The sequence below is a fragment of the Bufo gargarizans genome, chromosome 10 (genome assembly GCF_014858855.1).
Source record: "Bufo gargarizans isolate SCDJY-AF-19 chromosome 10, ASM1485885v1, whole genome shotgun sequence".
NCBI classification, from domain to species: Eukaryota; Metazoa; Chordata; class Amphibia; order Anura; family Bufonidae; genus Bufo; species Bufo gargarizans.
In genome coordinates, this window is record NC_058089.1 from 10,038,165 (window position 1) to 10,061,782 (window position 23,618).

At 43.5% G+C, this 23,618-nt stretch overlaps 1 protein-coding gene across 2 annotated transcripts in view; it reads right to left on the minus strand.

Moving 5' to 3' along the window:
* The window catches only part of GAS2 (growth arrest specific 2), a 57,468-nt gene extending 38,982 nt beyond the window's left edge, over window positions 1-18,486 (minus strand). Inside the window, exons 1-2 of one of the 2 annotated variants that reach the window (XM_044270703.1) lie at window positions 18,387-18,486; window positions 4,892-5,051 (exon numbers count right to left, since the gene is read on the minus strand). In XM_044270703.1, coding sequence (XP_044126638.1) covers window positions 4,892-5,036 — 145 coding nt within the window. In that variant the 5' untranslated portion in view covers window positions 5,037-5,051; window positions 18,387-18,486. Of the gene's footprint in view, window positions 1-4,891; window positions 5,052-8,263; window positions 8,471-18,386 lie in introns of those variants that run through there. The other variant, XM_044270702.1, reaches the window with a different exon arrangement.
* Window positions 18,487-23,618: the final 5,132 nt, after the last annotated feature.

Sequence of the window (23,618 nt, forward strand, 5' to 3'; positions counted from 1 at the left end):
ACTCACTATTCTGCTGGTGCAGTCACTGTGTACATACATTACTTATCCTGTACGGATCCTGAGTTACATCCTGTATTATACTCCAGAGCTGCACTCACTATTCTGCTGGTGCAGTCACTGTGTACATACATTACTTATCCTGTTCTGATCCACAGTTACATCCTGTATTATACTCCAGAGCTGCTCTCACTATTCTGCTGGTGCAGTCACTGTGTACATACATTACTTATCCTGTACGGATCCTGAGTTACATCCTGTATTATACTCCAGAGCTGCACTCACTATTCTGCTGGTGCAGTTACTGTGTACATACATTATTTATCCTGTACTGATCCTGAGTTACATCCTGTATTATACTCCAGAGCTGCACTCACTATTCTGCTGGTGCAGTCACTGTGTACATACATTACTTATCCTGTACTGATCCACAGTTACATCCTGTATTATTCTCCAGAGCTGCACTCACTATTCTGCTGGTGCAGTTACTGTGTACATACATTATTTATCCTGTACTGATCCTGAGTTACATCCTGTATTATACTCCAGAGCTGCACTCACTATTCTGCTGGTGCAGTCACTGTGTACATACATTACTTATCCTGTACGGATCCTGAGTTACATCCTGTATTATACTCCAGAGCTGCACTCACTATTCTGCTGGTGCAGTCACTGTGTACATACATTACTTATCCTGTACTTATCCTGAGTAAGGGCTCTTTCACACCTGCGATCTTGTCTTCCGGCGTAGAGTTCCGTCGTCGGGGCTCTATGCCGGAAGAATCCTGATCAGTTTTATCCTAATGCATTCTGAATGGAGAGAAATCCGTTCAGGATGCATCAGGATGTCTTCAGTTCCGGAACGGAACGTTTTTTAGCCGGAGAAAATACTGCAGCATGCTGCGCTTTTTGCTCCGGCCAAAAATCCTGAACACTTGCCGCAAGGCCAGATCCGGAATTAATGCCTATTGAAAGGAATTAATCCGGATCCGGCCTTAAGCTAAACGTCGTTTCGGCGCATTACCGGATCCGACGTTTAGCTTTTTCTGAATGGTTACCATGGCTGCCGGGACGCTAAAGTCCTGTTTGCCATGGTAAAGTGTAGTGGGGAGCGGGGGAGCAGCATACTTACCGTCCGTGCGGCTCCCGGGGCGCTTCAGAGTGACGTCAGGGCGCCCCACGCGCATGGTAAGTATACCGCTCCCCCGCTCCCCACTACTACTATGGCAACCTGGACTTTAATAGCGTCCTGGCTGCCATAGTAACACTGAACGCATTTTGAAGACGGATCCGTCTTCAAATGCTTTCAGTTCACTTGCGTTTTTCCGGATCCGGCGTGTAATTCCGGCAAATGGAGTACACGACGGATCCGGACAACGCAAGTGTGAAAGAGGCCTCAGTCAGATAAAATGAACACACAGAATACAACATCTAACTATTGACCTTTTAAGTATCTGGAAATTGCCCAGGAGTAACACCATACGGTGCCCATATAATACCGTACAGTGATTAGATACAGCTCCATATGTAAAGTAAAGTAATAGCTGTGCTATGTAACATATATAATACCGCTATAGCAATCCTACTGAGACTGATGCAGTTTACAAGCCTCTGCTTCCAGGCCATCTTTAGCGCCCCCTTCAGCAGGGAAAACGATACTATTTCCTTGGCGCGCGGCACACAAGGCTATAATATTTTCCCTACATGTTAACTCTCCCGTCTGAGTTCTCAGAGAATAAATTACTTTTGCACCGAACATCTGCAACCAATGAAAAATATATTAGGTGTCGGCTTTCAATTCGCCATTCTTTACGGCTGGAGAAGGTTGTAGTGCGTTTCTAAACCAGAGCCCTGAGATATTTTACAGGTCACCCATATTAACGTAAATGAGGAGACCGCGCCGAGCCGCAGGAAACGTGAGGATGGAAAATACATTAAGGATCGTATAAAGAACCGGCACTAGAGGAGGACACATCATACAGGACGAGGCACATAGTATGTAACGGTCCAGACATAACACATACAGCTACGTTGTCACAACCCCGCCCCTTTTGGTAAAAGAATAATATTTTAAGCTTATTATGCAGTTCACATGACAATCATAGGAGCAGTATTATAGTAGTTATATTCTTGTACATAGGAGGCAGTATTATAGTAGTTATATTCCTGTACATAGGAGGCAGTATTATAGTAGTTATATTCTTGTACATAGGAGGCAGTATTATAGTAGTTATATTCTTGTACATAGGAGGCAGTATTATAGTACTTATATTCTTGTACATAGGAGGCAGTATTATAGTACTTATATTCTTGTACATAGGAGCAGTATTATAGTACTTATATTCTTGTACATAGGAGCAGTATTATAGTACTTATATTCTTGTACATAGGAGCAGTATTATAGTAGTTATATTCTTGTACATAGGAGGCAGTATTATAGTAGTTATATTCTTGTACATAGGAGCAGTATTATAGTAGTTATATTCTTGTACATAGGAGCCGTATTATAGTAGTTATATTCTTGTACATAGGAGGCAGTATTATAGTACTTATATTCTTGTACATAGGAGGCAGTATTATAGTACTTATATTCTTGTACATAGGAGCAGTATTATAGTACTTATATTCTTGTACATAGGAGGCAGTATTATAGTACTTATATTCTTGTACATAGGAGCAGTATTATAGTAGTTATATTCTTGTACATAGGAGGCAGTATTATAGTAGTTATATTCTTGTACATAGGAGGCAGTATTATAGTACTTATATTCTTGTACATAGGAGGCAGTATTATAGTACTTATATTCTTGTACATAGGAGGCAGTATTATAGTACTTATATTCTTGTACATAGGAGGCAGTATTATAGTACTTATATTCTTGTACATAGGAGGCAGTATTATAGTACTTATATTCTTGTACATAGGAGGCAGTATTATAGTACTTATATTCTTGTACATAGGAGGCAGTATTATAGTACTTATATTCTTGTACATAGGAGGCAGTATTATAGTACTTATATTCTTGTACATAGGAGGCAGTATTATAGTACTTATATTCTTGTACATAGGAGCAGTATTATAATAGTTATATTCTTGTACATAGGAGCAGTATTATAGTAGTTATATTCTTGTACATAGGAGCAGTATTATAGTAGTTATATTCTTGTACATAGGAGCAGTATTACAGTAGTTATAGTCTTGTACATAGGAGGCAGTATTATAGTACTTATATTCTTGTACATAGGAGGCAGTATTATAGTACTTATATTCTTGTACATAGGAGCAGTATTATAATAGTTATATTCTTGTACATAGGAGCAGTATTATAGTAGTTATATTCTTGTACATAGGAGCAGTATTATAGTAGTTATATTCTTGTACATAGGAGCAGTATTATAGTAGTTATATTCTTGTACATAGGAGGCAGTATTATAGTACTTATATTCTTGTACATAGGAGCAGTATTATAATAGTTATATTCTTGTACATAGGAGCAGTATTATAGTAGTTATATTCTTGTACATAGGAGCAGTATTATAGTAGTTATATTCTTGTACATAGGAGCAGTATTATAGTAGTTATATTCTTGTACATAGGAGCAGTATTATAGTAGTTATATTCTTGTACATAGAATGCAGTATTATAGTAGATTTCACACTAGCGGCACGGACCTCCGGCAGGCTGTTCCATCGGGTGAACAGCCTGTCGGATCCGTCCTGCCGCTAGTGAACGTGCCCCGGACTGCTGCTCTGTCCCCATTGACTATAGTGGGGGCGGGGCGGAGTTCCGGCGGAGGCACGGCAGTGCACGGTAAGAGGCTGCCGGAATAAAACTACGACATGTCCGACATTTATTCCAGCAGCCTCTCGCCGTGCCTCCGCCGGAACTCCGCCCCCGCCCCATTATAGTCAATGGGGACGGAGCAGCAGTCCGGGGCAAGTTCACTAGCGGCAGGACGGATCTGACAGGCTGTTCACCCGACGTAACAGCCTGCCGGAGGTCCGTGTCGCTAGTGGGAAAGTAGCCTAAGCCCCCTCTCCTCCTGTACCAGTTTGTAACTCGTCTTGTTCATGCTTATTGTCTTACACCTGGGGAAAGGAGAAGAGGGAAAAGGTACGCTCAAGTTGCCCACACACTTCCATCAGGAGGTAGAGTCTGTAGGGCTGTTAATTAGCAGGCACAGTTCTGTGCCAGAGGTAGAATAGCAGTTCCTTATGCCACCTTAGCGTACCTTCTCCCTCTTTTTACGTCCCCCTCTCAGGGGTGTAAGAATGGAACAAGGGGAGACCCCAGCAGTAGAAGAGGTCTCTCTCCACACCTGATAGGAGTATGTGTGATCTGAGCGTACCTTCTCCCTCTTCTCCTTCCCCCGTCTAAGGGTCTATGAAGGGAACAAGGGGAGACCCTAGGAGTAGAAGCGGTCTCTCTCCACGCTATGTACAACTGCTCATCAAAGCGATTATTCACAAAATCGAGTGTTCCTCTGCTATTTCGGGAGAATCCAATAGGTAGCCTGCAGCGAGACCACCCAGAGACCACTACACCTGGGACGTATTGGGCGATCAAGGTACCTATAGATTCACCCTAAAATAGCGGTGGATCAACCCCCCACCAGAATTTCGTGTGCACTTTAATCCAACACCTGACTCCAATATCCTATCAGATGATTGACGGGATTTGTACGCCATAACATAATGGAGTCGCAGCGGTCCCCCGACAGGTTTAATGGAGTCACAATTCTATTTTCTTGTAGCATAAATAGTAAAAGTTACATTTAACCTCAATAAAGGTGACCCTGTACAGGGACTATTTTTGGGGTTATCGACCCTCATTCAGTTTTTGTTCTTTAAGAAACTCACATTTGTGGAAACCACGAAGCTCAGCGTTTCTTACCCAGCATGTTTGTCAGCCATAGAGCCAGGTCTTCTTTCATGGGAAGCAGATCGGCCTCATGGCGGATAGCCAGCCACTGGCTGTATTGGTGCATGTCCGAGAGGCCCGGCCCCCGAGCTGTTGGGCTTAAAGTGGTGCACATCATTCTTGTGGAAAAAGCCTGGAAAAAACCAGAAGACCCTTTCAGTATCTCTGACCAGTTTAATGTCTGCCCTGGATGGTTATGCTTCAGATTTGGTAATGGAGGTTATGAATGGAGCAAAAAAGTGTCCTCACTGATGAGACAAATGCAGCATCGCAGTCACCACTAGGGGGAGCTCCTTTACACATGGTTCATTGAATTCAACCCTACAGCCATATATAGAACATCCACCATCACATGGGGGAGCTGCGCAATTGTATTGACAACTTTACCCTGTATATTTAGGCTTATAAATTGTCTCTATTCCTGCTGCATAGATACAGTGTTCAGATCACTGTCTTTTCACGATCTCTGCTTACAGTCAGTGAATGAGATCATTCAGACAGAAGCTCCAGGAGCTGATCTCTGAAAAATCCCCTACTTGCCTGGAGTCGCCACTAGGGGGAGCTCACAACATACATAGTTATACAGCTCCTATTGAGTTCAGTACTAGCTGCATAAATCATATGTAGTGAGCTCCCTCTAGTGGTGGCTGAAGTAAGGCAGAATCTTAGCATTTCTTCAGTCAAAGCTTTTATATATTTTGTGGGGATTCGCTCGGACTAGCGGATGCTGTATAGGGGCAAAGTACACAGTTCTTGAATCAAACAGCGGTGTTTATTCACACATTGGTGTATAACAAAAGGTGTGTCACAAAACGCAGGTGGCTTGGTGTTTGTTCACACACAAGGAAAGTCCATAAAGAATAAAAGTTACCTTTTTCTCCTGGGTGTTAATTTACACCCTGTTAGCCGTTCAGCCTGATCAAGTCCATAGGCAGCCTGTTCGCCTTTAGAGGGGCCTGAGTCCTCCAGCCCGGCTCAAACCTCAAATCCCAGCACAGCCCTCAGTTCACCGCACACAGACTCCTGCGCTCCACTGTCAGGGCTCATGCACACGACTGTATGCCCTCCGAGACATACGGAGCGGCATACATCGTGCGAACGGGAGCGCACAGCATCATATGAGTGCAGTACAATAGTCCCGCGGGCGGCCTGATGCGCACAGTATCATAGTAACCTATAATGCTGTGCGCTCCCGTTCGCATGATGTATGCCGCTCCGGGACATATGGCCCGCTCACGGACCATATGTCTCGGAGGGCATACGGTCGTGTGCATGAGCCCTCAGAGGGAGGTAAATCCACACACCTGGCAGTGCGGGCTGGTTTTTATGCCTGGCAAAACCCGGCTTGGAACATGGGGAGTAGTCACCCACCCAGCACTTTGACTACTCCCAGTAAGAGCCGTCCTGGATCAGCTATGACAGCCATGCTAAATCTCAAGGTGTCAATTAGCAATAGCTGCTGCTGACACATAAAATACCGGCTCTTACTTCACCGAGGAACCTCGGTGACACATACCTTCCATCCACCATGATTTCAGGTACCTTCTTACAATATATATATATATATATATATATATATATATATGTGTATTCTAAAAGCTAGCAGCACAGAATTTTGGCATGGTGGACAGTACAATTTCCCTGAAGGGAAAATAATCTCAGCGCTGCAGTCTCACTCCACTCGCAGACTGCAGGCTGCCGTAAACAGCCCCTGCATTCTGCCGGGCAGCTACAAGGACTTTGATGTCCCTTATCCTGCTCTGTTCTATTGCATGAATGGATCCCTCTCATAAAGCGAGTAATGCAGAGAGTAGATAAATATTCAGCCGGGGGTCACCAACATTCATCCAGCTTTTGTAAAACTACAACTCCCAGCATGCTCCATTCCCTTCTAGGAAAGTACAGATAAGAGTTGAGCAGCTGTGCACGATCTATAGCCGGGGAGCCCCTATATTGGGCAATTGCTGGCATCAAATCTAAGGGATGCCACGGTCCTGCGATAAAGCTTCACCTCATGACCATACCAAAATGAATTTACTCCCCGCTCCAGCAATTCATCCCGTTCCATTCCACAGCTGCACACAGAAGTTTCCTCCAAAATAAAATTAACGCAATTATTTCAAAACCATCTGTTTATTGGCCTTCAGGTCCCTTTAAATCTTGTTCTCTTCTTCTTACAGCCCTGATCACAAGTCTCCCAGTGACGGTAATGACCGCTCTCGAATGTTTCACTCCAAATGAGCAAGCGCCAGATCCACGGAAGCGTTATAACCCGATAACTGTACCATAAAATTACGTAACGGCGCAGAACAAATGACTTATTTACTATGTTTCGTTATGTAAACGCTAAACTGTCTACAAACTGTCTGCACCAATCTTACATCTGTGTCTGCAGATGTAGCAGAGCTAATTTTTGTCATTTTGGTCCTTTAAGGCTGATGTAGTCCCATGTAATCACAAAAAACACACTGAGATTCAAAGAGTGCCAGTGACAAACTCCTCTCCCCTACATCAGAACTGGTATACAAATAAATAAATACAATGAGCTGAATTTGTAATTTTGTTCTTTTGAGCTAAAGTGTCATATTTGCCCTCAGTGCTACAGATGCACATGGTGGTATTGCAAATAACGAACTCAGCTCTGCTATTGTGCATATTTGTGTAATATTGTTATAAGTCAATGTAGCAGTGCCAAACTTGTCTTTGAACTTTACTTTTGGGGCATCAAAATAACTAACCAAGACGGGAAATGCAGTAGGTTTAGCTTCAGTCCTATGGAAGTTCACAGATAACATCCCGAAATCACCATAACTTGCGCCAGAAGTAGCAAAGCTGAGTTTGTCCTTAGGTTGATATAATGTCACCTCTGTTTTTTCCATGGCGCTACAAATAAACCTACTACATTATCCTAAAGAGGAAAATGACAAATTCTGCCCAGCTACAGCACATATGCCAACACAGACTAAAATATCTATCTACCTATCGTTATACAGCTCAATGGCAAACTCACCTCTGCCATGTCTATCCATTATATGCATACACACGTTTGCCATTTCCCTTACAGCCCAACGATAAAACATCACAGGATCAGGATATGCCAAATGACAAACTCATTACTGCCGCGTCTGCCGCATCTTCTGATGATATCCCAATGTATTATCTAGAGGATTGAAGGTATATCTACTACTGCGTCCTCGAAACATGTCGTTGGCCAATTCAGCACTGCTACATCTATATCAAATCTGAATACAAACATACAAAGTATCTAATGACTGTTATGTAGGAGATTCTGCAGGATGATGCTAGAATACAATGTATCGCATGCGATCGGCAGCGTTCTCTTACCTCGTCCTTCCTCAGGGTCTCGTGTAGCCCCTACAATCCCCGGCAGCACATGAACCGCACTCCCTCCTGGCAGGGATCTACTCTGCGCTCTGCACCCTTTTTTTTCTCCTTTTTCACCCATTAAAGTAAAAACACATCTCGCCCTGAGAGAGCCATTGTCAGAAAGAAGAATTTTAGCCGGGATGGTTTACACTGGACCTAATGGCATGTAACACTTTCAACAAACTGCAGGGTTCCCCCCTCCCCATTCTGAACACTGAGCTTCTTATGTGACTACAGAGACAACCTTCTTTTTTTTTTTGGCCACAGGACGGGGCTTGTGTTTTGCCAGCAAAGTCATTTAAACTATCTGCTGATTCCAGATCCTCATCTGCTCCGGCACAATATGGGAAAATCTGGGTCACCGGCTGCAAATGACTTGTCCTGGTCTTTTGTGCTCAAATCGACGGTGATTTTGGTCACACGGATCATCTTCTCTGCTGTCTAGATGTAGCAGAGTTTGTTTTGTCACTGAACAGCTTCTTTTGAGCAGCATGAAAATATATAGTTATTAAGGGAGATTTATTAATATTGGTGCAATGTGTGAATGATGAGCTAGTGCCTCCCCCTGTGCGGTGATCATTCATCCGCAGCACCGACCCGGAGCTCTTTTCACCACTAATGTAGATCTATTAATAAATCTGCCCCAATGTTGTAGGTCTGGCTGCAGCTCTGAGGTAGAAAACATACAGATAAGGGTCCATTCACACATCCGTGTGTGTTTTGCGGATCTGCGGATCCACAAAACACAGACAGCGGCAATGTGCGTTCCGCATTTTGCAGACCGCACATTGCCGGCACTAAGAGAATATGCCTATTCTTGTCCTCTATTGCGGACAAGAATAGGACACGTTCTATCTTTTTCAGGATCGGAATTGCGGACCCGAAGTGCGGGTCCGCAATTCCGGATCGGGGCCGCAATTCCGTTCCGCAAAATGTGGAATGGAATTGTATACTAGAATGTATCTACTATAATACTGCTCCTATGTACAAGAATATAACTACTATAATACTGCTCCTATGTACAAGAATATAACTACTATAATACTGCTCCTATGTACAAGAATATAACTACTATAATACTGCTCCTATGTACAAGAATATAACTACTATAATACTGCTCCTATGTACAAGACTATAACTACTATAATACTGCTCCTATGTACAAGAATATAACTACTATAATACTGCCTCCTATGTACAAGAATATAACTACTATAATACTGCCTCCTATGTACAAGAATATAACTACTATAGTACTGCTCCTATGTACAAGAATATAACTACTATAATACTGCCTCCTATGTACAAGAATATAACTACTATAATACTGCTCCAATGTACAAGAATATAACTACTATAATACTGCCTCCTATGTACAAGAATATAACTACTATAATACTGCTCCTATGTACAAGAATATAACTACTATAATACTGCTCCTATGTACAAGAATATAACTACTATAATACTGCCATCTATGTACAAGAATATAACTACTATAATACTGCCATCTATGTACAGGAATATAACTACTATAATACTGCCTCCTATGTACAAGAATATAACTACTATAATACTGCCATCTATGTACAGGAATATAACTACTATAATACTGCCTCCTATGTACAAGAATATAACTACTATAATACTGCCTCCTATGTACAAGAATATAACTACTATAATACTGCCATCTATGTACAGGAATATAACTACTATAATACTGCCTCCTATGTACAAGAATATAACTACTATAATACTGTTCCTATGTACAAGAATATAACTACTATAATACTGTTCCTATGTACAAGGATATAACTACTATAATACTGCCTCCTATGTACAAGGATATAACTACTATAATACTGCTCCTATGTACAAGAATATAACTACTATATTACTGCCTCCTATGTACAAGAATATAACTACTATAATACTGCTCCTATGTATAAGAATATAACTACTATAATACTGCTCCTATGTATAAGAATATAACTACTATATTACTGCCTCCTATGTACAAGAATATAACTACTATAATACTGCTCCTATGTACAGGAATATAACTACTATAATACTGCTCCTATGTATAAGAATATAACTACTATAATACTGCTCCTATGTATAAGAATATAACTACTATATTACTGCCTCCTATGTACAAGAATATAACTACTATAATACTGCTCCTATGTATAAGAATATAACTACTATAATACTGTTCCCTCTGTACAAGAATATAACTGCTATAATACTGCTCCTGTATACTATAATGCTACTTCTTCTAGGAGTCTTCTAGCTGCACTGTTATTTCCATTATATGTTCAGTATAGTGGTAAATCAATATGGCTGATATGTCTGCATAGTAGATTGTGGTATATGGCGTATTATGCAGCCATCTGTATGTCAGTTTACTCTTGATGTATTGTGATTGGTCAAGAGTTTGCAATAACTTTCAGACTGACCTGCACTTAATACATCAGTGAACACATTAACCTCCCATTAGCAGTAAACACGGTGGAAAAATGTAGAAATGATTGATGTTGTCAAGTACGCAGCTCCGGTGCTGATTCAGCTCTGTATGTTTTATGCATTGTATGACTGCCTTATTGTTAGGTTGTGACCTTGTGCGGTATTGTGGGCCCATCATGTCCATCAGATTGATGCAGATCAAAAGTGGGTGGGTGCGGTGCCATCTCTAATATAGATGAAAGCACGGGCAGCACAGTGGGTAGCTCTGGTGCCTTGCAGCACTGGGGTCCTAGGGTCGAATCCGACCAAGGACAACATCTGCATGGAGTTTGCATGTTCTCCCCGTATTTGCGTGGGTTTCCTCCAGGTACCCTGGTTTCCTCCCACACTCCAAAGACCTACTGATAGGGACCTTAGATTGTGAGCCCATTGGGGGCAGTTGGATGCTATTGTCTGTACAGCGCTGTGGATTATAGTAGTGATATACAGTACAGACCAAAAGTTTGGACACACCTTCTCATTCAAAGAGTTTTATTTATTTTCATGACTATGAAAATTGTAGATTCACACTGAAGGCATCAAAACTATGAATTAACACATGTGGAATTATATACATAACAAAAAAGTGTGAAACAACTGAAAATATGTCATATTCTAGGTTCTTCAAAGTAGCCACCTTTTGCTTTGATTACTGCTTTGCACACTCTTGGCATTCTCTTGATGAGCTTCAAGAGGTAGTCACCTGAAATGGTCTTCCAACAGTCTTGAAGGAGTTCCCAGAGATGCTTAGCACTTGTTGGCCCTTTTGCCTTCACTCTGCGGTCCAGCTCACCCCAAACCATCTCGATTGGGTTCAGGTCCGGTGACTGTGGAGGCCAGGTCATCTGGCGCAGCACCCCATCACTCTCCTTCATGGTCAAATAGCCCTTACACAGCCTGGAGGTGTGTTTGGGGTCATTGTCCTGTTGAAAAATAAATGATGGTCCAACTAAACGCAAACCGGATGGAATAGCATGCCGCTGCAAGATGCTGTGGTAGCCATGCTGGTTCAGTATGCCTTCAATTTTGAATAAATCCCCAACAGTGTCACCAGCAAAGCCCCCCCACACCATCACACCTCCTCCTCCATGCTTCACGCTGGGAACCAGGCATGTAGAGTCCATCCGTTCACCTTTATTGCATCGCACAAAGACACGGTGGTCGGAACCAAAGATCTCAAATTTGGACTCATCAGACCAAAGCACAGATTTCCACTGGTCTAATGTCCATTCCTTGTGTTCTTTAGCCCAAACAAGTCTCTTCTGCTTGTTGCCTGTCCTTAGCAGTGGTTTCCTAGCAGATCTTCTACCATGAAGGCCTGATTCACACAGTCTCCTCTTAACAGTTGTTCTAGAGACGTGTCTGCTGCTAGAACTCTGGGTGGCATTGACCTGGTCTCTAATCTGAGCTGCTGTTTACCTGCGATTTCTGAGGCTGGTGACTCGGAGGAACTTATCCTCCGCAGCAGAGGTGACTCTTGGTCTTCCTTTCCTCGGGCGGTCCGCATGTAAGACAGTTTCTTTGTAGCGCTTGATGGTTTTTGTGACTGCACTTGGGGGACACTTTCAAAGTTTTCCCAATTTTTTGGTCTGACTGACCTTCATTTCTTAAAGTAATGATGGCCACTAGTTTTTCTTTACTTAGAATTTGTATTATGGCAAGAAAAAAGCAGCTAACAGTCTATTCAGTAGGACTATCAGCTGTGTATCCACCTGACTTCTCCACAACGCAACTGATGGTCCCAACCCCATTTATAAGGCAAGAAATCCCACTTATTAAACCTGACAGGGCACACCTGTGAAGTGAAGACCATTTCAGGTGACTACCTCTTGAAGCTCATCAAGAGAATGCCAAGAGTGTGCAAAGCAGTAATCAAAGCAAAAGGTGGCTACTTTGAAGAACCTAGAATATGACATATATTCAGTTGTTTCACACTTTTTTGTTATGTATATAATTCCACATGTGTTAATTCATAGTTTTGATGCCTTCAGTGTGAATCTACAATTTCCATAGTCATGAAAATAAAGAAAACTCTTTGAATGAGAAGGTGTCCAAACTTTTCATCTGTGCTGTATAAGTGCATAAAATAAATAAAGATGCAAGTACTGTTCTCCTAGAGGGAAGATGCAAGTACTGTTCTCCTAGAGGGAAGGTGCAAGTACTGTTCTCCTAGAGGGAAGGTGCAAGTACTGTTCTCCTAGAGGGAAGGTGCAAGTACTGTTCTCCTAGAGGGAAGGTGCAAGTACTGTTCTCCTAGAGGGAAGGTGCAAGTACTGTTCTCCTAGAGGGAAGGTGCAAGTACTGTTCTCCTAGAGGGAAGGTGCAAGTACTGTTCTTCTAGAGGGAAGGTGCAAGTACTGTTCTCCTAGAGGGAAGGTGCAAGTACTGTTCTCCTAGAGGGAAGGTGCAAGTACTGTTCTCCTAGAGGGAAGGTGCAAGTACTGTTCTCCTAGAGGGAAGGTGCAAGTACTGTTCTCCTAGAGGGAAGGTGCAAGTACTGTTCTCCTAGAGGGAAGGTGCAAGTACTGTTCTCCTAGAGGGAAGGTGCAAGTACTGTTCTCCTAGAGGGAAGGTGCAGGTGATGTTAGGAAATCTTCAGGTGGTGTTAACCTAGAAGGAAGATGCAGGTGATGTTTTTATAGAGGGAAGTTGCAGCTGGAGTGCCAGAGGTTGTCCACCCCATACTAGAGGGATACTGTAGGTGGTATCATAGAGGGATACTATAGGTAGTTTCATCCTAAAGGGAACATGCAGGAGGTGTCTTCCCAGAGGTGTTATCCTAGAAGGAAGCTGCAGGTGGTGTTATCCTAGAAGGAAGCTGCAGGTGGTGTTATCCTAGAAGGAAGCTGCAGGTGGTGTTATCCTAGAAGGAAGCTGCAGGTGGTGTTAGCCTAGAGGGAAGCTGCAGGTGGTGTTATCCTAGAGGGAAGCTGCAGGTGGTGTGTTAGCCTAGAGGGAAGCTGCAGGTGGTGTTATCCTAGAGGGAAGCTGCAGGTGGTGTTATCCTAGAGGGAAGCTGCAGGTGGTGTTATCCTAAGAGGAAGCTGCAGGTGGTGTTATCCTAGAGGGAAGCTGCAGGTGGTGTTATCCTAGAGGGAAGCTGCAGGTGGTGTTATCCTAGAGGGAAGCTGCAGGTGGTGTTAGCCTAGAGGGAAGCTGCAGGTGGTGTTAGCCTATAGAGGGAAGCTGCAGGTGGTGTTATCCTAGAGGGAAGCTGCAGGTGGTGTTATCCTAGAGGGAAGCTGCAGGTGGTGTTATCCTAGAGGGAAGCTGCAGGTGGTGTTAGCCTAGAGGGAAGCTGCAGGTGGTGTTAGCCTAGAGGGAAGCTGCAGGTGGTGTTATCCTAGAGGGAAGCTGCAGGTGGTGTTATCCTAGAGGGAAGCTGCAGGTGGTGTTATCCTAGAGGGAAGCTGCAGGTGGTGTTATAATAGAGGGAAGCTGCAGTTGGCTACTGCTGTAGAAAATTGGTATTACGTGTTCACAGTGTCTCTCTACCAGAGGTGTCACTGGACCAGGTATGTGAGTCACATTCTCTAGATTTCTGTCCCAATGCCACAGATCCCCTGATGAGCCCCCACTCTCAGCTCTATGGGTGTTCTCTGGAAGTCAATGTAGATGGCAGAGAAGGGAGCTGAAGGCTGCCCCCTCTATTATATACCTGTTTAGGTCACAGGCTGCTGGGACCATGCACTGGACAGTGGTGTCCTGGGGCATCTTTTTTTTTTCTTCTGGCGCTCAGGGGACATTATTACTTTAAACAGGGCATTCATGGGGCATTAATACTTTTTAGAGAGCACTTAGGGAATTTTACTTTTAAAGGGGGCATTCTGGGCATTATTACTTTTGTAGGGGAATTCATTGTGCATTATTGCTTTCAAAGGGGCATACATGGGGCATTAGTACTCTCAGAAGAGCAAAAAGGGGCACACATGGGGCATTATAGCAGAAGAGCACAAACGGGGTATTATAGTGTAAGGGCACGGTGGTAGGCAGTGGTTTTGCAAACACTGAAGACACAAGTCGTGACAGGAAGAAGTCTTCATGGTGGCCTGGGCCAGTTGGAAAGTCTTTGTATAGTTTTTTTTCTTTTATTAAGCAACAGTATAGTAATATCATGTAATGGTAGTAGTCATGGCGTGGCTGTATTATTTGGGCCCTGTATAATGGTATTATTGATTAATAATGGTCTTTGTATAATAATTATTCATTTGCTATGTGACAGTAATATGTGGTCATGGTGTGACGGTATTATGTGGGCCTTGTATAGTGATATTATTGATAATATTAATAGTCTTTGTATGATGGATTTCATTCAGTAACTATGTGGTTGTAGTGGTAGTGATCACAGTGTGGCGGTATTAGTTGGGCTCTGTACAGTGATATAATTAATATTATTGGCCTTTGTATAATGTTTTTTTTTATACAAGAACAGAGTATGGTATTATTAAGTCACGTGTGGTGGTAATATGTTGTCATGGTGTGGCGGTATTAATATGGCCTTGTAACTGTATGGCGGCAGTATATAATTACTGTATGGTGGTAATATTTGGTCCTGGTATAGCAACAACAATATTGTCTAAACCTTGGTTTTTTGGGGGGTGGGGGGTTGAGGGGGAAGGGTGCACATTTATTTGCCTTTGCAAGACCCTAGCATGATGACATTCTTGTACCCTAATGGGGCCTATAGAAAGTTTTTTTTTTTTTTTTTTCCTTAAAGGTGAACCCCTTTAATACTACATTGTACTATAGCAAGCATCACACTGGGCGGGACCTGCTCATCCTGTTCTTACTGGTTCTGTAAAGAATGACACCTACACAGGCAGGGCAGTAGAAGAAAGTGAGCCCAGGAGAATAACTCTGCATCACATCACTGAATAGAATCTAGAGAACGACAGCGCTGGGATATATCTGGGTGCTTTTAGAAAATGTTTGCAGGAGGAAATTTTGGGATTTTTCTTTTTTTTTTTTCTTTCTTCCTTTGAACATTAAATCTCACGCACCTTGGTGACTTTTGCTGTGATGTGCTCTGGGACGCCCCCCCCTCTCGGGCTCCGGCGCTGTTTGCTCGGTTGGCCCTATTTACTTTATTTTACCATGTACCTGTCCACTGACGTCTCTCCTACCGAGAGGCCAAAACAGTTTTCTGAGCAAACCGTCACATTCCACAGGATGACGGACGCTGGGGCTACTCGCCAGACATCCCCTGTCTGGAAACCACACAAACCCTTTAAAAAGCAAGCAAGAAAGAAAAAAAAAAAATACTAAATAACTAAAAACAATGAGGGCATTCATCAGAGCCGCGGCCGCTCCATTCAATTACCCCCATTACTGCTGCTGGATGATCTGCTTTCCAGTCTATAAACGGCACCAAGAACAATCCACTTGGAAGCCGATTGATCTTTCTCAAGACTTTGCTGATTACAACATAATTTTCCGGCAGAAGTGCGAAAATCACCGACTGATTATTAAGGGGGGGGAGGGGGGGAATAATAATAAATAAAAAGTCATATAATAATGTTATGTCATAGAGTCTGCAAAGGGTTCAATGGACCAAGAGCACAATAGGAAACTAGAAAAGCAAAAAGAAAATTCTGTAACAAAGAAGCAAAAGCTACAAATAAATAAACTTTTTTTTACATTGATATGTAGTTGGCAAAATGTAAGAACCCCGGGTGGAAGAGAGAACATTTCATATTAGGGCTGATGTATATGGCAGAGCTGTGAATATGGCGGCACATGGAGTCCATCCATCATTTTGTGTCGTCCCCCCCCCCATGTAGTGCCTCTCTATGGCACCATATTTTGGAGGGGATTCTCCTCTAGATACAATGCTTCTGATGGAGCATGCCATAAGAAATCTGAGGCTCACAAAGGTACAGTAGGGCCCTATGGATGCTTTTGGGGCCCTAATGCACATATATGAATACACTGATGTAGCTCGAAGCTTCCAGGTCCCCTCTGATCAGCTGTTTGAGAAGTGCCGGTGCTCGCAGTCTCATCCGAGGCCAGGGACGTCGCGTTGTTCGTTTACATGGCCTCGAGGCAGCTCAGCCGCATAGAAGTGAATGGGGCTGAGCGCGATACCAAGCACGGCCACTATACGATGTACGGCGCTGTGCTCACTCACAGGAGCGCCGGCGCCTTCTCAAACAGCCGATCGTTGATGGTCCCGAGTGTTGGACCCCCACTGATCAGACCTATCCAGAAGTCTCAGAAAATCCCTTTAATGCCCCCACAGTGCTCCCAGTATATATATTGCCCCCACACAGTGCCCTCAGTATACATATAATGGACTTCCGTTGTGCACGCAGTGTATATATAGTGCCGCCCCCCCGACCCGACAAATGTTAAAAATGCCCAACCACAGGCCCTCGCTTGAAGACTTGTTCTTGCTCGGCAGTCACATGATCTATCGCTCTGGAGCATGTGTTCCCGCACGCGCCTTTTCGTAGGTGAATGTTTGTTTTTACCGGCTACACGGATGCCTTTCCGTCTAAGGCCTCATGCACACGACCGTTGTGTGCATCCGCGGCCGTTGTTCCGTTTTTTTTCTGTGGACCCATTGACTTTTCAATGGGTCCGTGGGAAAAATCGGAAAATGCTCCTTTTGGCGTCCGTGATCCGTGTTTCCAGTCCGTGAAAAAAATATGACCTGTCCTATTTTTTTCACGGACAACGGTTCATGGACCCATTCAAGTCAATGGGTCCGTGAAAAATCATGGCTGCACACAAGATTGTCATCCGCATCTGTGATCAGTGTCCGTTTTTTCCTATCATTTCAAAGGCAAACTTGACTTTTTTGATTTTTTTTTTTTTTTTCATTTTTCATGTCCGTGGATCCTCCAAAAATCAAGGAAGTGCCATGGAAGAAAAAACGGACACGGATCACGGAACAACGGAAACCGCTTTTGCGGACTGCAAAAAAAAACGTCCGTGTGCATGAGGCCTAAAGGGCCTTTAAAAACAGGCCCATTGATTTCAATGGTCTCCGTACGGCCGTCAAAATGGATAAAAATATCCTGTTTTTAGACGTCTGTTATTTAGACGTAAAAAACAAAAAACGTCCATGTGAATAGCCCCATAGACTGCAAAGGTTCTGAGCTATTATTTCGCGGGTTCAATGGAACGGACATATGGATGCAGACCGCACATGGTCTTTTGCGGCCCCATTGAAGTGAAGTGCGGAAAAAAATATGTTTTATATATAATGTAAATACGAGTTGGAAAACGGCATAAAACAAAAAATGTTACATGTATCAAGAACGACAACTGGTTAACAGGCCGGCGTCGTGTAGCGCTGGGTCCTAATGGCTAAAAAAATAAAGTTTTATAAAAAAAACATAAAATAGGTTTGCAGAAATAAAGGAGACGCTGTGCGGTAATTAGACCGCGTGCTGGGAATCTGTAGTGGCTGCAGTAGGTTAAACGGCTGCTTTCAGATATTTCTTGCTGGTTTTACTGGTGGGCCAGCAATGAACTGTAAAGAGATGCCTTCCAGATTTCTCTGTGCAGACGCCGGGCGGCTCTGGCCTCCATATGCTCTCAGCTCCCCTCACCCCCCAGTGCGACTTACCCAGATCTGCTACTCTTTGGCCCCCTTTGTTAATGCTCTCAGCACAGGGACAGCAGGGCAGCCCCCTGTCATCCTAGTCGGCACCTCTAGGAAAGTTTGGGATACTTTAGCAGGGATGGAGGCGATGCGGCCGCAGGAGGAGAGGCATTCAGTGCAGCGCTGTAATGGCGCAGGATATGTAGGTGCTCCCTGAGATATTGGATTACACTCTGTCCTTGGCTTTCACTTCCAGTAGAGCAGTTTTTTGTTTTTTTTACAGTACTGTACCACTGAAAACTAATACACAGCCCTGGATCAATGGCTGAGTTATAGTACAGATGTAGCTGAGCTGAGTTTGCCTTCTGGCACAACATATAATGATATCATGATGTCCTGTCTTGTAGTTTTACATGGGATACATGCAGGTAGACTCACTGCGAAATCTTAGTGTAGTGTCTATGGCCATCTCAAGACACAGATGTAGCAGAGCTGAATATGAAACCGCACTCCCTGGCTTACTAGTGTGTGCAGTGTGATCACTCCAAGATATTTTATGTAAATGTATATGATATAACCTATACAGATAGAGATGAAAGAGCTGTCCAAAGGTAGAAAACCATGGCTGCTTTCGTCCAAAGCACCCGGTTCTATGTGGTATTTGCGGCTCATCCTCACTCTCTTCAATGGACACATCCATAGACAGGTGTTTCTTCAAGAAGGCAGCCTAGTTTCTCAAAATCTGGACAACCCCTTTGATTATTACATAAAGTTCTGAAACCTCCTAATATACACTGTTTCTGTGCTTTACTGTTTTCAAGATCTCTGCTTGCTGAGTGCTGCCATTTTTTGTTTACAGAGGCTGAATACCTGAATATTTATTTATTTTAGTTTGTTACAATTGTATTCAGTCCAGGACTTCAGACTGATACATCTGAGGCCTCATGAACACGACCGTTGTTTTGGTCCGCATTCGAGTCGCAGTTTTGGCGGCTCGGTTGAGGACCCATTCATATCAATGGGGCTGCAAAAGATGCGGACAGCACTCCGTGTACTGTCTGCATCCGTGGCTCCGTTCAGCGGCCCCTCTAAAAATATATAACTTGTTTTGCGACAAGAATAGGCATTTCTACAATGGGCCGCCCGTTCCATTCCACCAATTGCAGAAAGCACACAGGCGGCTTCAGTTTTTTGCAGATCAGCGGTTTGCGGACCGCAAAAAACTGAACAGTCATGTGCATGAGGCCTAAGGGTACTTTCACACTAGCGTTTTTCTTTTCCGACATAGAGTTCCGTCCTAGGGGCTCTATACCGGAAAATAACTGATCAGTTTTATCTCCATGCATTCTGAATGGAGAGCAATCCATTCAGGAGGCATCAGGACGTCTTCAGTTGAGTAATTTTGACTGATCAGGCAAAAGATAAAACCGCAGCATGCTATGGTCTTATCTCCGGCCCAAAAAACTAAAGACTTGATCCGGCATTTTCCCCCATAGGAATGTATTAGTGCCGGAATGATGGATCCGTCCTTCCGGCCTGCGCATGCGCAGACCGGTAAAAATGTGAAAAAAGATACAAGACGGATCCGTCTGTCCGCGTGACAAGAGGAGAGACAGCTCCACTCTTGCAATGCATTTGTGAGACAGATCCGCATCCGGATGCGTCTCATAAATGCTTTCAGTCACATCCAGATCGACGGATCCGGCGGGCAGCTGCGACAACGGAACTACATGCCGGATCACACTGCCGCAAGTGTGAAAGTAGCCTAACCCGTGCATATACATTACTAAAAAAAAAAACACACATAAATTTGGGCTGCAGATGTCTTCAGATACTCCAGACTGGATACAATTGTAACAAACTGTCAAATATGAAATATATTAGGGAATGAAAGGACTTCAGCTTCTGGATGTAAACCAGAATGTGCCTATTCGCTGACAGCAAGCAGAGATCTTCACAAGCAGTGATAGACAAAAATTTTAATATACTTTGTGTTTCAGTTTAAATTAAATGACAAATTCATCTCTGCTGCATCTGAATCTTGAACTATTCTTGTAGATTGTAAGCCTCGCGGGCAGGGCCCTCTCCCCTTCTGTACCGCGCCTTGTTCATGCTTAGTGCAGTTGTCTGTATTATGTATGTGCACCGCTTATCATATGTACAGCGCCAGGGAATGAACGGCACTTTCATAAATAATAATAATTTTCGGCATATAGATATTTTTATATTATATTAACTGTTTGAGGGAGCTCCCCAGCTGGTGTGGAGCCCAGTCTACCGTTCACCCCACGGTACCAAATACTACTAATAATCCACTAATATGACCGGCTCGTAACACATCTCCTGTATTTTATTAATTCATCTTATATATAAACATACATTCAAATATAAAAAATACATTAATTGGTGATCCAGGCTTATAATATGTGGAGCTCGCCCATAAAAATAAATTAAAATACAAAAATTGGCCGAACTGATATATTAAATCTGTGTTTTTTGGACGGTGATTTGGTGGATATTAACGCCCATATGTTGTTATTCACATTGATTAAACTGCAATTGATCCCAAGTGAAAATTAGACGTTTAAGTTGATGTTCAGATGCTGCATATATTCATGCGTTAATATGTCCATTCACATGGGTAATGACCATATGGCGTTTAGCGGCTGGCGATTTTACGGTACTAATTTAAGAAAAATACCAGTTGGAAAAAGCAGAGTCTATGGCACATGCGCCGTGCTGTTTGACGGGTCATAATATGTTCATACTCAAGCCAGATAGTTGCTGCAGGTTACTCACGGCTGCGATCCTCTCTGCGGGATGCTCCACCACTCGTGTGTGTCCTCGCTGTATGTCCTTGCTCGGACGCGTCACTCGTAGCCGGCTCAGAACAGCTTCGGCGGCCGCTTTAGAACACAAGCGCACAAACCTCAGTCCCGCTGTAACGCTTTATGCCAGTCTGCGGATATTTCTCTTGTGCACAAAAAGATAAAAAAGACACCGTCCTCAATATCTTCGTGTCGGCCCTCACAAACCAGACGCGTTTCAAAACAGAGTTTGTTTCTTCCTCAGTGGTATGTTGTGAAAATACTATAGACCTGGGGTTCCATATTGGATTTTTTTTATCCCGATCAAAGTCAGATCAAATCTATGGCCTGGATCACCTCTATAGAAAGCCCGGATGTCACCGCCAGTTCTGTGAGAAGGTCTGGCAGACGTTCTTCTCTACCTCTTGCATGACGTTCTTTGTTTTGGTTTCACTTTGTCATCTCCTTTCCTTCTCCCAGGTGTCACCTATTTAGACTAATTGTCTCCCTTTATATTCCCTCCCATACTGCCTCACTTTGCGGTTTATACTACTTCCCGGATGAAGTGTTCACTGCTGGAGGCTGCTGTTTCCTCAGATAAGTCTTTTTCCTTTATTTGTGTTTCCTTGCTGGCTTGATTCTAGGTGACTCTGACTCCGTCCGCATTAAGTGCAGGGAGCCGGTTGTCGTGTCACTATTATAGGGTTTTCAGGTGTCACACAGTATTAGGTACGTGGGCATGCAATCGTCTACCATAGAGACCCTTGCATGGGCATAGCAGTCAGGGAGGGGTTTTATAGGGCTCACCCATATGCTCCTTAGTTTGGGATCAAGCCAGTCGGATGTTTATTTATAAGCTCCAGCTATCTGCTGACTTCATCCGTGACATTGAATCACTCAAATAAATGTCCCAGTCACATAGTGCGTTCATAATAATCAAATTTAAAACATAATATAGCCTCATGCACACGTTGTTGTGGTCCACATCCGAGCCGCCGTTTTTGCGGCTCGGATGCGGACCCGTTCACTTCAATGGGGCTGCAAAAGATGCGGACAGCACTCCGCGTGCTGTCCGCATCCTTTTCTCCGTTCCATGGCCCCGCAAAAAAATATAACATGTCCTATTCTTGTCCATTTTGCGGACAAGAATAGGCATTTTTACAATAGGCCGCCCGTTCCGGCACACGGGCGGCTTCCGTTTTTTGCGGATCCGCGGTTTGCGGACCGCAAAAAAACGGAACGGTCGTGTGCATGAGGCCTATAGGACATGTTTGTATTTCACAAAACTTGTGCATGCATTAGCAATAGCAACCATTGCATACTGGTACGTACTACATGTTGCGCTATAGTATACAACTTTAATAGCGTATGTATCACCTCATCTGTTGCAATATGTTGCTTTTGTTCACTCATAAACACCTCCATGTGCTTGAAACCTATATACAGTGCTGCCCATAATTATTCATACCCCTGGCAAATTTTGACTTAAAGTTACTTTTATTCAACCAGCAAGTAATTTTTTGACGGGAAATGACATAGGCGTCTCCCGAAAGATAATAAGACGATGTACAAGAGGCATGATTGTGGGAAAAACATTTCTCAGCTTTTATTTACATTTGAGCAAAAAGTGTCCAATCCAAAATGATTCCTACCCTTCTCAATAATCAATAGAAAAGCCTTTCTTGGCTATTACAGCGATCAGACGCTTCCTATAATTGCAGAGCAGCTTTTTGCAGGTCTCCAGAGGTATTTTTGCCCATTTATCTTTAGCAATGAGCCCCAAATCTTTTAGGTTGGAGGGTCTTCTTGCCATCGCCCTGATCTTTAGCTCCTCCACAGATTCTCTATTGGATTCCAGTCTGGACTCTGGCTGGGCCTCTCCAAGACGTTAATGTTGTTGTCTGCCAACCATTTCTTCACCACTTTTGCTGTGTGTTTTGGGTCATTGTCATGCTGACATGTCCACTGGTGCCCAAGGCCACGTTTCTCTGCAGACCGCCCGATGTTGTGGTTGAGAATCCTCATGTATTGCTCTTTTTTTCATGGTGCCGTTTACTGGGATTAGGTTCTCTGGTCCATTGTCTGAAAAACACCCCCAAAGCATTAGGTTCCCACCACCATGTTTGACAGTGGGGATGGTGTTCTTTGGGTTGAAGGCTTCTCCTTTTTTACGCCAAATGAAGGAAACCTCATTGGGACCAAACAATTAAATTTTTGTTTCATCTGACCATAACACAGAAGACCAGAAGTCTTCTTCTTTGTCCAGATGAGCTTTTGCAAAGGCGAAGCGAGCTTTTGTGTGCCTTATCTGGAGAAGTGGCGTCCTCCTTGGTCTGCAGTGTTCGTTGGATTGTCTGCCCTGAGACATTGCCACCAGCCGAGCCCAGATTTACCAGGATGGCCTTGGTGGTGATCCTTGGATTCCTTTTCACCTCTCTATCTGTCCTCC